At 39.1% G+C, this 13,634-nt stretch overlaps 1 protein-coding gene across 1 annotated transcript in view; it reads right to left on the reverse strand.

Moving 5' to 3' along the window:
* The window catches only part of npr2 (natriuretic peptide receptor 2), a 93,496-nt gene that overhangs the window by 24,506 nt on the left and 55,356 nt on the right, over nucleotides 1-13,634 (reverse strand). The window contains exons 11-15 of the mRNA XM_085279022.1: nucleotides 13,307-13,411; nucleotides 8,389-8,460; nucleotides 7,493-7,652; nucleotides 7,243-7,398; nucleotides 531-699 (exon numbers count right to left, since the gene is read on the reverse strand). Coding sequence (XP_085135148.1) covers nucleotides 531-699; nucleotides 7,243-7,398; nucleotides 7,493-7,652; nucleotides 8,389-8,460; nucleotides 13,307-13,411 — 662 coding nt within the window. The remainder of the gene's footprint in view (nucleotides 1-530; nucleotides 700-7,242; nucleotides 7,399-7,492; nucleotides 7,653-8,388; nucleotides 8,461-13,306; nucleotides 13,412-13,634) is intronic.

A 13,634-nucleotide genomic window follows, 5' to 3' on the forward strand; every position in this document is an offset into this window, starting at 1 on the left:
TAACCATTTTATTTGCTGTAAATTTGCCTTTTTTTTCTTTTTAACTTTTTTCTTGGAAATGTATTTTTTTTCTCCATTCTTTTCTCATAAATTTGGTATTTTATTGCTTGTACATTAGTGATTTTTACTTGTTAATTAGACGATTTTTCTCATGTTTTATTTTAATTTTTTGTTTGTCTTGTTTTGCCTTATTTTTTATTCCGTTCTGTCCTGTTGGCTTTACCTGTTTTTGTTTTTTTTCTTCTACCTGTGTCTCGTCCTCAGTCACTCCTGTGTGCACTCCTGTGTGCACTCTGTGCTTCACTCTTCAGTTCCTCATACTTCTTATCCCCCTGGTTTTGGATCCTTGTTTAGTTTTTCTACCCTGTGCCTTTGTGTCCTAACTCCTGCCACATTACATTTGGCTTAAAAGAAAAAGGTTAGTAGACATCTAGATCATACTTAGCTGCTTCAAATATGCAAAGGCATGTATCTGCAATTGAGCTGGCTGTGAAATAGGTGTGAACAGACTGCCATAGGGTGGGACTCACTTGTTGAGTTTTGCCATGTAGATCTTGATGTGGCTGAAGTCCGGCCTCTCTGCAGGGTCCTCGGCCCAGCAGCCCTCCATCAGGATGGTCAGCTCCTCTGAATGGTATCTATTGTCTGTGGTTGGCCGAAAGTATGGCTTCTGACCGTTCCTCACCTTCTGAACAATTTCTGGAGACGAGAAGACAAAGTGTGAAACTCAGCAGGTTATTATAATAGTCAGGACACAATTGAACAGCTGAAAACCAACAGAGACAGATACAGTGACAAATATTTGCCTCCTGATTTTATAGTTTTTTGCATATTAGTCACATTCACATGATCATCAATTAACTGTGATTAACCACATTTTTTAGAGAGCTGAGTTCAATTTCAGCCACACCCGCTGAATCAAGAAATCAGTTGAATAGAACCTGACTGACAAAGTGAAGTAGAGTAAAAGATCTCAAAAAGCAACACATCATCCCACAATCCAAGAAAACAGATGAGATGAGAAACAAAATGACATCTATCAGTCTGGACAGGGTTACAAAGCAGTTTCTTTGGGAACAGTGGTGAACTTTCCCAAGAGAAGCCTACTAAAATTACTACAGGATTACTACAAGAGGCCACTGATGACTCATCCAGTAGGTCACTAAAGAACCCAGAACAACAGCGAAAGAACTGCAGACCTCACTTGCCTCAGTTAAGGTCTGAGTTCATTATTCAACGATAAAAAAGTAACTGGGCAAAAGTCACATCCATGGGAGATGCAGAAACTAACACAGCATTTCATACAAAGAACATCATACCAAGTGTCAGACATGACTGTGGTGGTGTGACGGTCTGGGGCTGCTTTGTTGCTTCAGGATGACTTGCTGTAATTGATGGAACCATGAAATCTGCTCTCTACCACAGAATCCTGAAGATGAATGTCCAGCCATTAGTTCATGCCCTGCACTGATGGCCAGAGACAGAAGCACTTCGGATATGCAGCAGGACAATGATCTGAAACGCAGCTGCAAATCCACTGCTGAATGGCTCAAAAAGAAATAAAGGTTTCGGAGTGGCCTAATCAAAGTCTGGACTTAAATCAGATTGAGATGCTTTGGCATGCCTTTAAACAAGGTAGATAACCTCCAAGTGTGGCCGAATAAAAACAATTCTGCAAAGAAGAGAGGGACGAAATTCCTCCACAGGAATTTGAAAGACTGACTGTCAGTTATCACAAACGGTTGACTGGAGTTCTTGCTGCAAGTGGTGGACCAACCAGTTGTCAGTTAAGTGGAAAAATGTTTCCCTTGTTAAAGAAAATCATCTTTTAAAAACTGCATTTTGTATTTACTCAGGTTATCTTTGTCTAATTTTGTTTGTTTTATCTTAAACATTTAAATGTAAGAAACATACAAATATTACTGGTGGCTCCCAGTGCTACCCCTCAGCCTCCTGGTAGACACACCAATAGTCTCAATTTCAAAATCTTACATTGCCTTGTTGTCAAGTTATCACATTCACAAGATTTTCAGAAAATGTACTTACTTGAGGTCAAAGTCACTGAGATTCAAACTCATCGAAGTAGCTACACCTATGGTGTCAGTTTGAAGCTCCTATGTCACCTCATTCTTGACTTATCGCATACATAAACGTATGCCTTCATGTCGCCCACCCAGTGGGGTGGCAACATTACCCAAGAAACTAAGAAATCAGGAACGAGGCAAACACTTTTTCATAGCACTGTACACCATCTCAACAAGGAGCATAAAGTGCAGCATTTTTTGGCAGCAAGTGAAATTTAATAAGCTTTCCTCAAGGTCTTATTACAATATCAGCAGAAAAATCCCTGAGTCCAAATTTGGTAATCGGTATTAAATGTTTTTATAAGTTGTAAGATCTAAGTCATCATCAATAATGAGAAGTAGACTCTTCTGAGAAACGTGGGTTGTCATCATCTGTTCTCTGAGACATAACTGGTGTGTTGGATATTGTTATCTTTGGGCAGACCCAGGATATTTCTTCCTCTTTCCAGTTTCTCTGAAGTATTTCTCAAATTTATCTTACTTCCTAATCTTGTGAAAGTCTATAGGTCATCTCAGAAATGTGTTATTAATGCTTACAACAACAAGTGATGTGATGTCACTTTGAGGACATCAGTTAGCAATGATAGGATATACTCAAATGATTAAATGATTGAGAAGGAATTCATGACAAAAAAGACATTACTTCATTTCACTGCTGCTCACCCAGGAGGGTCCTCTCATGTTCTTTTAATAAAATAATTGGTCACACTGCCAGTCTGGTAACTGGGGACTGTGTGGACCCCAACACTGTGCTCTTTATTTATTAATTTCATTAATAAATAAAGCAGCTAGATCTTTGGAAACAACGCTCAGCTTTGGTCGCAGTGCAAAGAAACATCATTTATCAAAACAGCGCACTGTCCAAAAAATAATTTATTACTTTGTAAAAGCTAAACTAAACTGCCTCGCTAGCTTCACACCACAAAAACACCCTGACTGATGACTTTGTGTTCAAAGGTGTATATTTCATAGTGTTGGTAATATTTTTTCCGCCACATGTGAACTCTACTTAAAGCTCAATGCACTGTATATTGATAACAGTTTTCTACAGTTTTAACTGAACTTGACTCTCATAATGTTTCAGATTTATCCGGAGGAGAAAATGAGAAGGACTCATTTTCCTCCTTTCCAGTTCTAGAATTTTCATTCTTGGACCCTGCTAGAGTAGCTTCACATCATTCAAACTTTATTTATGTTTACGCTGGGTCAGAGTGCACGCCCTTAGCTGCTTTCCCTTTAAGCCATCCTTTGTCTCTGATTGGCTGCCCCTCACAAACATCAGGTTTGAACACCTTTGCTGAGGATGGCTTCACTACTCACAATATCCTCTCCCTATGACATGATACAGAGCCATAAGTAGGGAAAAGAGTGTTAGAAAGCGAATGCTTGGAGGTTAAAGTCTTTTGGCTCACAGGGATATGAAAAAGTTCTGAAAACAGGAGTAAAGGTAAGGCTTTAAAAACTTTGTTCATGTTCAATATGAGCTTTCACTATTGTGGCAAATGGAAAATATTCCCATGAAGACAGGATGCTATACTCAGTGAGTACATTTCTATTAATATTTTTAGTACACCGCTTCTTTTATTGTGTTATCCTTATGCTAATGTGCTATTTCTGTTGTATAGCATTAATTTATTCAGCAGTGCTGGTTGACTCTTTATAGTTGCTGATATTTTTTCCCTCTTTTATTCATAAATCATGTCATTATAAAAGTCTGTAAGAGACATCCTTCCCCAAACGATTCTTCCACATCCGCTCTTTTCTGTTAGTATTATCATCACGAAAGAGCCATAAGAGTAATTTGAAGACTCCACTGTTATTTTAAAACCACAAAATCACAATTTCACAACTGGCTCCAACACATCTGAACACTAGAGAGCAGGTGCTGGCTTTCACTGCTCACAGCCTGTTACAGATGAGCGTGAGCCACTTGTACGATCAGTGTAGAGCGTGACTGTGAATAAAAGGTTAATGAAAGCCATCGCACAGATGAAGCACTCCAGGAGGGTTTCACGCATCCACTTTGGATGCGCAAAAGTTGATCTGGAGTAGCTCTAGAAGTTGTTCCTGATGTCACTAATGCAGAAGCAGCGGAGGTGCAGGCAAAAGAGGGAAACCAGGGAAACTGGTCAAACCACAATATGCAGTATGTGTGCAGGAAAAGCCAAAGGGTCACGTGTGAGTAGTTCACTTCAAACCATAATAATGAAGATTTAAGATCAGTCTGAAATGGTGTCATCTAAATATATAATTTTCTGCCTGTCTTGGAGCTCAGCCTTCCAATCAAGCACACAAATATATAATTTTCACACAAGTGTATGAAAGTTTTCACACGGTCAGTAGTCTGAGTTTTTTTCCTTTTTTTCCTTTTACTTTGCTGCTGCTAAAAAGTAGGGTCACCTTTTTTCTAAAAAAATATGTGTTTTCCTCCATCCTGATTGGAGTAGCATTAAGTCATGTGACACAAGTTTAGGATTTTATTGAGACCTATGGCGGAAACAAGTTACCCGCAAAATTTACAGAGACATACTTAAAGAGGAGACATCTTCATCACTCATCAAATCTATCTTAGAATTATGTGACATGAAGGTTGTGTCCACACTGGAAGCGAGTCACTCGTCACGCATCGCTTTGAAGCTGATGGCCTTTCGCTTGAGGACAATCCAGGTTCTGGTTGCCTAGGTAACCCTCTAATGTATTTACTACCAGGCCGAATGTCAATCATGGGCATTCATGACTCACCGGTCATTCAGTCTCACCCACTTCACATTGACAGCAATTATTTTCCTTGTAGTCGCTCAAAATCATCAAATATTATTTCACCTTCTTTGGCCTCATGTCTCTGCAATTCACTTCCAGTGTTTACGCAGCTTAATGTTTGGGAAAACAGTGGTTGGTGACCACAGCATGACCAAAAAGCAAAGCAGCTGTGGAACTCTCTACCCCCGGACATAAGAAACATTGGTTCTCTCCCCCAGTTTAAATCCCAACTCAAAACCCAATGCTGCATATTCATTGTGAACCTATTGTTTGTTTATTTATTTTCTGATTTTTTGTTTTTATTGTTCTTCATTTTGTCATTTTTCTATAATATGTTTTATTCTATTGTTAAGTGTCCTTGGGTGTCTTGAAAAGCGCTTTTAAATAAAATTTATTATTATTATTATTATTGTTATCATTACAAAGTTGCTGCAGGCTTACAACTGAACTGCAAAATTACATAGAGTTTTGGCAACCTTGCATTTAAGTAAACAGAACACAACCAGTTGAGTTGAGTCCCTTGCTGCAAAGAGTCACCTCGCAGACGAGTTGCACTCATTCAGATTGATTGCAACATGTTGAGAGCAATGCAGTCAGTCCAACCAAAATGCAATTGTTTAGCCTCGCCTCAAATCAGGTAACCTGTCCAATCAATTTCCAATCACGAGTGGTCTCCCTTGCACGCTCAGACTGTCTGGTGGCTCAGTGCCTTGTCCAAGGATACTTGGGAAATTGTTTTCCACCAACCTTCCAATTGGTGGATGACCAAAGAGATCACCATCCTATTTCTTTTGCTTTGGTGTGACTGAACAATTATAATGACAGCTGCTCCTAAAGAGCCAATCAGCAGTCGAAACAAGGAACACATAAGCAAATCACAACCATTTAATGGGTGTGATGGAAGACAACTGTACCATTTCACAAAGCCTTGTTTTCTGTAAAATTAATGTTGTCTTGTTTTCAAGTGCACATTAATGAAGCTGTGATAGAAGTAAAAGGAAGAAGTGTTTCCACCCTTATGTTGAGACAAAGTCACCAGATTTTTTAAACTGATTTAAGTGGTGATTTTACACATGGGGGGCGATCGTGGCTCAAGAGTTGGGAGTTCGCCTTGTAATCGGAAGGTTGCCAGTTCGAGCCCCGGCTTGGACAGTCTCGGTCGTTGTGTCCTTGGGCAAGACACTTCACCCGTTGCCTACTGATGGTGGTCAGAGGGCCCGGTGGCGCCAGTGTCCGGCAGCCTCGCCTCTGTCAGTACGCCCCAGGGTGGCTGTGGCTACAATGTAGCTTGCCATCACCAGTGTGTGAATGTGTGTGTGTGAATGGGTGGATGACTGGATATGTAAAGCGCTTTAGGGTCCTTAGGGACTAGTAAAGCGCTATATAAATACAGGCCATTTACCATTTACCATGCAGTTCGAAATGATTGAAGTAACCCACTGGTCCATCGGTGATAGTGAAAAGTTGCATGGAATTATATTTTAAGCATCATAGGCTTTGACTGTTTTGTTATTTTCCACTTCTATCCTTATCACTAAGCTGTGATGTTTTACATCGTGGCTAAGAAATCTAAAAAGTGATTCAGAGACATTCTGAATACAGCAGACATTCAGACCACTGACAAACAGGGATGTTTTAGGGATCTTTGGACACTGTTTGCGACCCAGTTAACCAAATTCTCTCTCTCTGGTCTCGGTGTTGATGATGGCAGCTTTCAGAAGCAGGTGCTTCTAAACCAGCCAAGTCTGGCACAAAGATCTGTTAGAACCGTGACGCTAAAACACCTTTTGGCTGAAAAAACACCGACAATGATAATTAACGATATTAGAGCACAATATCTGCGCTGCGATAATTAATATTGAACAGATGGGCTTTTGGATGTAGCACTGTGTTTCTTCATACATTTTACTGTTTATTATGCTTTATTTGTTTATACTTGTGGCTCTGGTTATCTGTTAGTGGTGCTACCCTGTAAGGGTTGGGCATATTATTTTAATAATGACACAATAATAAAGTAAACTCTGAAAATCAAGCCGTTGCATACTGTTGACTTAAGGAAGATGTATCACAGCTAAAGCTGCTTCGAGACATAACACACATGACCGTTGCCTTCAGTTTCCACTTCTGCACGATCTCTGGATCACATCTTCATTTACAGTCGACTATTTTTTTCATATCTTGGACTGATTTAACATCACATTGTGGGTTTTTTTCTGCCTTGACATCTGGTCAGCACATGTTCTTTGTGTACATGGCTGCACGAAAGGGTGCTCTGACCTTTCAAAGACATTGAGCTGAATTAAACTACAAGAACAAATGTTTTAGTTTACTGGACATTTGTTTCTGCAGGGGTCAGCTGACATGTTTAAGGCCCATTAAAAAAAACTGTTGTGTTTACCTTTGGGGCTGAGGTCCATGCCCTCCACATAGAAAGGTCCATTCCTCAGAGCTATTTCCTGCAGTATTATGCCAAAACTGTACACATCACCCTTCTGAGTCCCCTGAGGAGGATGGCGGTCGTATATGAGCAGCTCAGGAGCCGTCCAGAGCTTCTCTAGATAACAACAGAACAACCCAAACTTTTAGCAGAAAGTTGATGTTCTTCTTCTTAACAATGTGACTGGATAATCATTGCTGCATTAACTTACTTGCATAGAGTGAGTGCGAGTCGTCATTTTCACTGGACGTGCGGAAGCTGACCAAGCCGAAATCTGTTATTTTCAAAACGAATCGACTGTCCACTACGCAATTAGATGACTTCAGATTTCCATGGCAGCCAAAGTAGCTGTTGTGGAGATAGTTCATACCCTGGTGCAGAGAAGTGCAAGTAAAGCATTACAGGGTGTTTTCTGTCTGTTTCTGCTACTTTCCCCATGTTTACAGTAAATCTTATGTTCAGACATGTGGAAATAATATGATCTGACAGACAATCATATGCTGAGGAGAACATTTCTCAAGGACAGGCGCTTTCGTGGGGGTTATTTCTGTGAAATTACTGTTAAACAGAAAGACACAGTGGATACTGAAGTACTCATGTTCAATACTTTGTGGAAACGGTGAGTCAATCATGCCTCAGAGCTTCACCAGCGCCTCTTCTCCTGCAAAACGATGCTATCTGCGTGGAGCAATTTAGCCGAAGGGCTTCGTCATGCAAGTCGTTCGGTATCGCTCTGACAAAAAGCCTCTTTGTTGGGACAGATTAAAAAGGAGTCCTCTAAATCATGTCCATGATTAGTTTTGATTAAGCTGGAAGGAAAACTTCTGCAGAGTTTCTCTCCTGCTTTACATTATAGGATGGAAATATTTACTCCAGTTTCGTGCACTGTGCCAAAAATACATTTTTCTGCACATTTCTCTCTCCCTCTCTCCGTCTAGACTCTGAGAAACTGCCCATGAGAAACCATGGTAACCCAGACATTTTCTGTGTGCATCTCCAAAGTGCACAAAGCCTCTTTTTTCAACACTAAGAAAAAGGGACAATCTTTCAAAAACATGTGTGACTTTTTAAATCAATGCCTGTTGACCCAGTCTGACAGCGACGTACCTTCACGATGTCATTGATCAGAGAGTAGCGGAACATCCAGTCCAGGTTGATGCTCTCATTCTCTAAAATGTCCTTAAAATAAAGAAAGAATAAAAAGGAAGAACAACTCAAAAACCTTTGCAGACATAAGAAATGCCTTATATATAATCTTCTGTCTGTCTTGAGGTGAGAACCTACCAATCAAGCATGCAAATCTATAATTTTCAGACAAAAGTACAAAATGCTCCACAAAGACATTTCTTTTTCTATCATTGTTGCTAAAGTATGTCTGGAAACACTCATGTGTTTGTCATTGTTGTTATTAATTAATCTGTGCCTAAATTAGATTACAGGTAAACCAAAGCTAGTCCAAGTTTGAGTTATGGTTCTAGACTTTTAGGATTTTTTGAGCTTTTTAAATCTGGTTTTGATTTTATTATTGTTTTAGTGACTATTATGATATTGCTGAGTTTTTAGCTCCTGTTTTAATTCACCGTATAGTATTCCTGTGTCTCTGTATCATGTTAAGTGCGAGTTTTCCTGCCTTAGTAGGTGTGTTCTGGTTGGTTAGTTGTCTGATTGTTTTCACCTGTGATTACATGCATCTGTGTCTTATCCCTAATCACGCCCCAGTGTGTGTGTGTGTGTGTGTGTGTGTGTGTGTGTGTGTGTGTGTGTGTGTATGTATGTATGTGTGTGTATGTATGTATGTATGTATGTATGTATGTATGTATGTATGTATATATATATATATATGTCCTGATTAATCCTTAATCTGTGTACGCTTCATCTTTAAAGCATAAAGCCAATAAAAGTTCCAATAAAACAGACCCTGAATGCACCAAAAGTAAAATTCAAAAATAATTATATATTTATAAAATAAAAAATTGATATTTTTATTCATTCATTGCAGTGTTTGCTTTTTGATTAATCCATTTTATGTTTATTTTTAACTGTACAGGGCATGTTTATTTCATGTTTTTTTTTTCTTTTTTGAATAAAAAGACACATCAACATTTACGTGTCACCCTTTAGCTTTACTTTAAGAGTGTAAACTGTGAATTAAAAAAAAAAAAGTATTCATCCCTATTCTCATTTATGAGAGATTAATTTATTTATCTACTTTTCATTTGCATTTTACCCAAACCCATCTATCTGTTAATTATTTTTTATTTTTAATTATTTACTTTAATCATCTTATTTTATTCATTATTTTTTTACTGTTTTGTATTTATCTGTATTAATTACCCTAATTTTCTACATATTGTCTACTTATTTGTCACATTTATTTATTGCTATATTTTTTATGTATTTATTATATGTAATGGTTCCATAGCACAGTGGTTCACACAATCACATGGTAAGCCAAAGGTCTTGGTTTCTTTGTCTCACCCCCCCAACCAGTTGCACCAGATGGCAACCCCTCCCCAAGCCTGGTTCTGTTTCTTCCTCTTAAAAGGGAGTTTTTCCTTCCCACTGTCACCAAAAAACTTAATTATAGGAAAATGTCTGATTGTTGGGGTTTTCTCTGCTTTCTCTGTATCACTGCAGGGTCTTTACCTTGCAACATAAAGTGCCTTGAGTTAACTGGGATTTGGCGTTATATTAATAAAACTGAATTCAACTGAACTGGTTCGATTCCAGACAAAGAGTCCAATCCCTCTGGGGTTGGATCAGGAAGGGCATCCGGTGTGAAACTCTGCCAAAATTCAAAACATGTGGAGCTACTCTGTGTCAGCGCCTTGTGACAAAGTAGCAGCCGAAAGTAGCATTTCATTATTTATCGCATTTAGTTATTATTGCTATGACTTCATGGAACACTAATTTCTTTTTTCTTGTTTTTTACTGATATTTACTGAAATCTGGTTGTCCATAATCAGCAGCCAAGATGCTCTTAAAGTTTATTTAAAGACTAAATGCAGAAACAATTCCAGAGCTGACAGTTTGTCTTCCCTGGCCTCTGTTTCAGCATCCAGCAGTATCACATCAGTCACAGATATCTGCCTTTTACGCAGACGACTTTCTTTAAAGTGTGACTGATAAAAGTCATTTCCCAGCTCGTCCGTTTTAAGGAAGCTTCTGGCGTGCCAGCATCTCGGGCCAAGATCAAGTTTGTTTAAAGCATCATGTATTCCTTACTGGAACAAAAAAAGACAAATCGCAAATATTGAAGGACAAAAGAATGTGTGGACTTTTAATGGTTAGCTTGATAAGTATTGTAATCTTGCTGCAGACTAAATAAGGTGATTTAAGTTGGTCTTGCAGAGCTCAACAGACACAAACACTGCCAGGAATACAGCTTAATCTAACAGTACTTCAACACAAAAATCCACCAGCTGGCTTTTGTTAGATTTGTTGTTTGAGTCCTTATTGTCTGTCTGTCTGTTGTCATGTGAAAAAAACAAAAATAAAAAATCTCAGAAGGTTTTCATCTTTGTGGCGATCAACTTTTAGAAAACACTTTTAGGTCCTGGTCGTCTGTTCAGTTATTTTTATCATTGCTTGTTAAATTGTATGGGATGAATTGTTTAGTCTGTAAAATATCAGCTGACAGCTTTCAGTGCTCCTTGGCACATGATTATCCAGGTCTCTTGAACCCTACTGCAGGGATGAACATCACTATTCCAGAAGACATTTCCTTCTTTGGTGTCTTCGTGATAGTGGTGGAAAGCTCTGTGTAACACATGAGGGCCCGCTGGGTTTGCGTCTGCAAACGCAGATTGTCTATAAACTGCAGTCTAGACACACGAGCCACACGCTAAATACAGCTTCTGTCTATCTGTCAGTGCAATCTGGCAACACAACCTGATTCAAAGGGTGTGTGGAGCGGACCTCTGCACACACACACCAGATATTTGCTGTCTCAGCTGTTGTTTGTCCATTTCACCTTCTGACCATTTTACTAAAGCTGTAAAAACACAAATGACACATGTTTTTCAAGTGTAGGCTGTGAGTTAGGGCTATTATTATCACAAAAAAGCAGAGTTATTACAGTTTTGTAATTAGCTGGTAATTAGTTTTGTATTTTTTTTTATCTCATTTTGACTTTTTGTTTTTAATTCAGTTTAGTTCCAATTAATTTCATGAGTGAGTTTCATGTTTCAGTTTAGTTTTTATTAGTTTTAGTATTAGGTTTAGTGTTTTTGAATTATTCTAGTATGGGCGGGATATGTTAGAGGCAAGATTTACGAAAAATCAGTACAGGTATTACAATAAAGAGCTTTTTGAAAGCAGTTGACTCACAGTGTTGTGGACATCCAAATTCACAATAACAATGCCTCATCAATTAAAAATTTACCAAACAAACAAATACAAAAATGATGATACTTTGTGTTTATATTTTATTTAAATTAGCTTTCAAAGTTCACAAAATTTCACAATTTTCAAAAGACTATTTTTAGTTTAGCCTTATACAGATGTGCCAAATGTTTAGTGCAGAAAAATTCAAAATGCTGCATTTAGATTACTGAAATATACATTATGAAAATTATGTTAATTAGGCAAATCGAGTACACAAATAAATTACACTGTCTTTTGATTCTAGGGATTTGCGTACTAGGACGCAAGACAACCTTAAATGAACAACAACACAGAACTAAACTGCTTTCATAGGAATTAAGAGGATAAGATGCAGCCAGATGCTTTTAATCAAATGTATGTGATTAACTGATCATCAGCATCTGTAAAAAAGCAGACTGGTCTTCGTGATAGTGGTGGAAAGCTCTGTGTAACACATGAGGGCCTGGTCTGGAGCATTCAGGTGTGTGCTAACACACCAAGAGAGGAAAGACAGCAGCAGCTTTAGAGAAGCAGTTGCTGCTGCCCATCATTCTACGAAGGGTTATAAGGCGATTTCCAAACAATTTGAAGTCCATCATACTACAGTAGGAAAGATTATTCACAAGTGGAAAATATTCAAGACAGCTGCCAGTCTTCCCGGGAATGGACATCCCAGCAAATTCAACCCAAGGACAGACCGTGCAGTGTCCAGAGAAACTGCAAAGAGTGAAATCTAGAGGCCTCAGTATGTTAAATGTTAACGTTCATGACAGTACAGTTAAAAAAAGACTAAATAAGCATGACTTGTTTGGAAGGGTTTCCAGGAGAAAGCCCCTTTGCTCTAAAGAGAACATGGCACAGTTTAGGCTTGCAAAGGTGCATCTGAACAAACTACAAGACTTCTTGAACAATGAATGTTGGACAGATAAGCGGTGATGATTTGGGCTTGTCTTGCAGCCATGAGCTCTGAATAGTAAAGTCTAAGGAGCTTGGAAAGAAAAGCGTCTGGACTTCTTTAAGTTGCTTGAAGACATTTCACCTCTCATCTGAGAAGTTTCTTCAGTTCTAGGGTCAAATGGTGGAGATTCCCAGATTTAAACCCTGTGGGAGTATCCCACTGAGAGGGACAAAAGGACCCCTGATGATCCTCTACCTAATCACATGAGCCAAGGTGTGAAAACGGGTGTAGGTCACAATCAGCCAAGGTTTCGGGTGAAACCTAGCCCCAGTGATATCCTGAGGTCAGATGGCCCAGGATGTGAGCAGGCGTTAAGGCGTCTGGGAAGGGATCTCAAAACTGGATTATAGATGGCTGACAGTTGGTGTCATAAGCCACCTGTTCAAAGATGGTCGCTCACAGTGGACATAAATGGCCTCTTTTACTCCTCTTTTGAACCATCTGTCTACTTTGTCCAACATGTGAACAGATTACTTCAAGTTACTGGTGGTAGAGGTGGTTCCACAAGCTAATGAATCGTAAAGTCTACTGATGATTTTTTTTGTATACTTATCTTCATTTTGGCTTAGTTTTTGTGAAATAAATAATAACAGTGTAATATGCCATGTGTTGTTCATCTGAGGTTGTAATTATTATGTAATTTGAAGGTTAAAATAGCCTGTTGTGACCCTCTTCAGCTTTAGAGGGGTTGAAAATGGTTACCTGCAGGCTCCCTCGGGGACAGTACTCCGTTACGATGCAGACGTTAGGAGGGTCGATGCAGGCCCCGATGAAGCGAGTCAGATGGTTGAACTGAACGTCTCTCATCTGAAAATAACCACACACAAACACACAGCAACTGTGAGTGCAACTCTTTCCAACATCACATTCCCGAACCCCATGGAAACAGAGGACGGAGGAGGGAGGACTGACGGCTCGTTTATGTACAAAGTTTTGAGAATAACGCTGCCAGCAGTTCATCAAAATAATCTATTTGCAGTGGGCTAGCTGGCACCGTGTCTTTTCCTACGTGTTGAGACGCATTCCTGCT

The sequence above is a fragment of the Mchenga conophoros genome, linkage group LG7 (genome assembly GCF_057382185.1).
Source record: "Mchenga conophoros isolate Kocher_MC1m ecotype Shallow Benthic linkage group LG7, M_conophoros_male_GT1.1, whole genome shotgun sequence".
Classification (NCBI taxonomy): Eukaryota; Metazoa; Chordata; class Actinopteri; order Cichliformes; family Cichlidae; genus Mchenga; species Mchenga conophoros.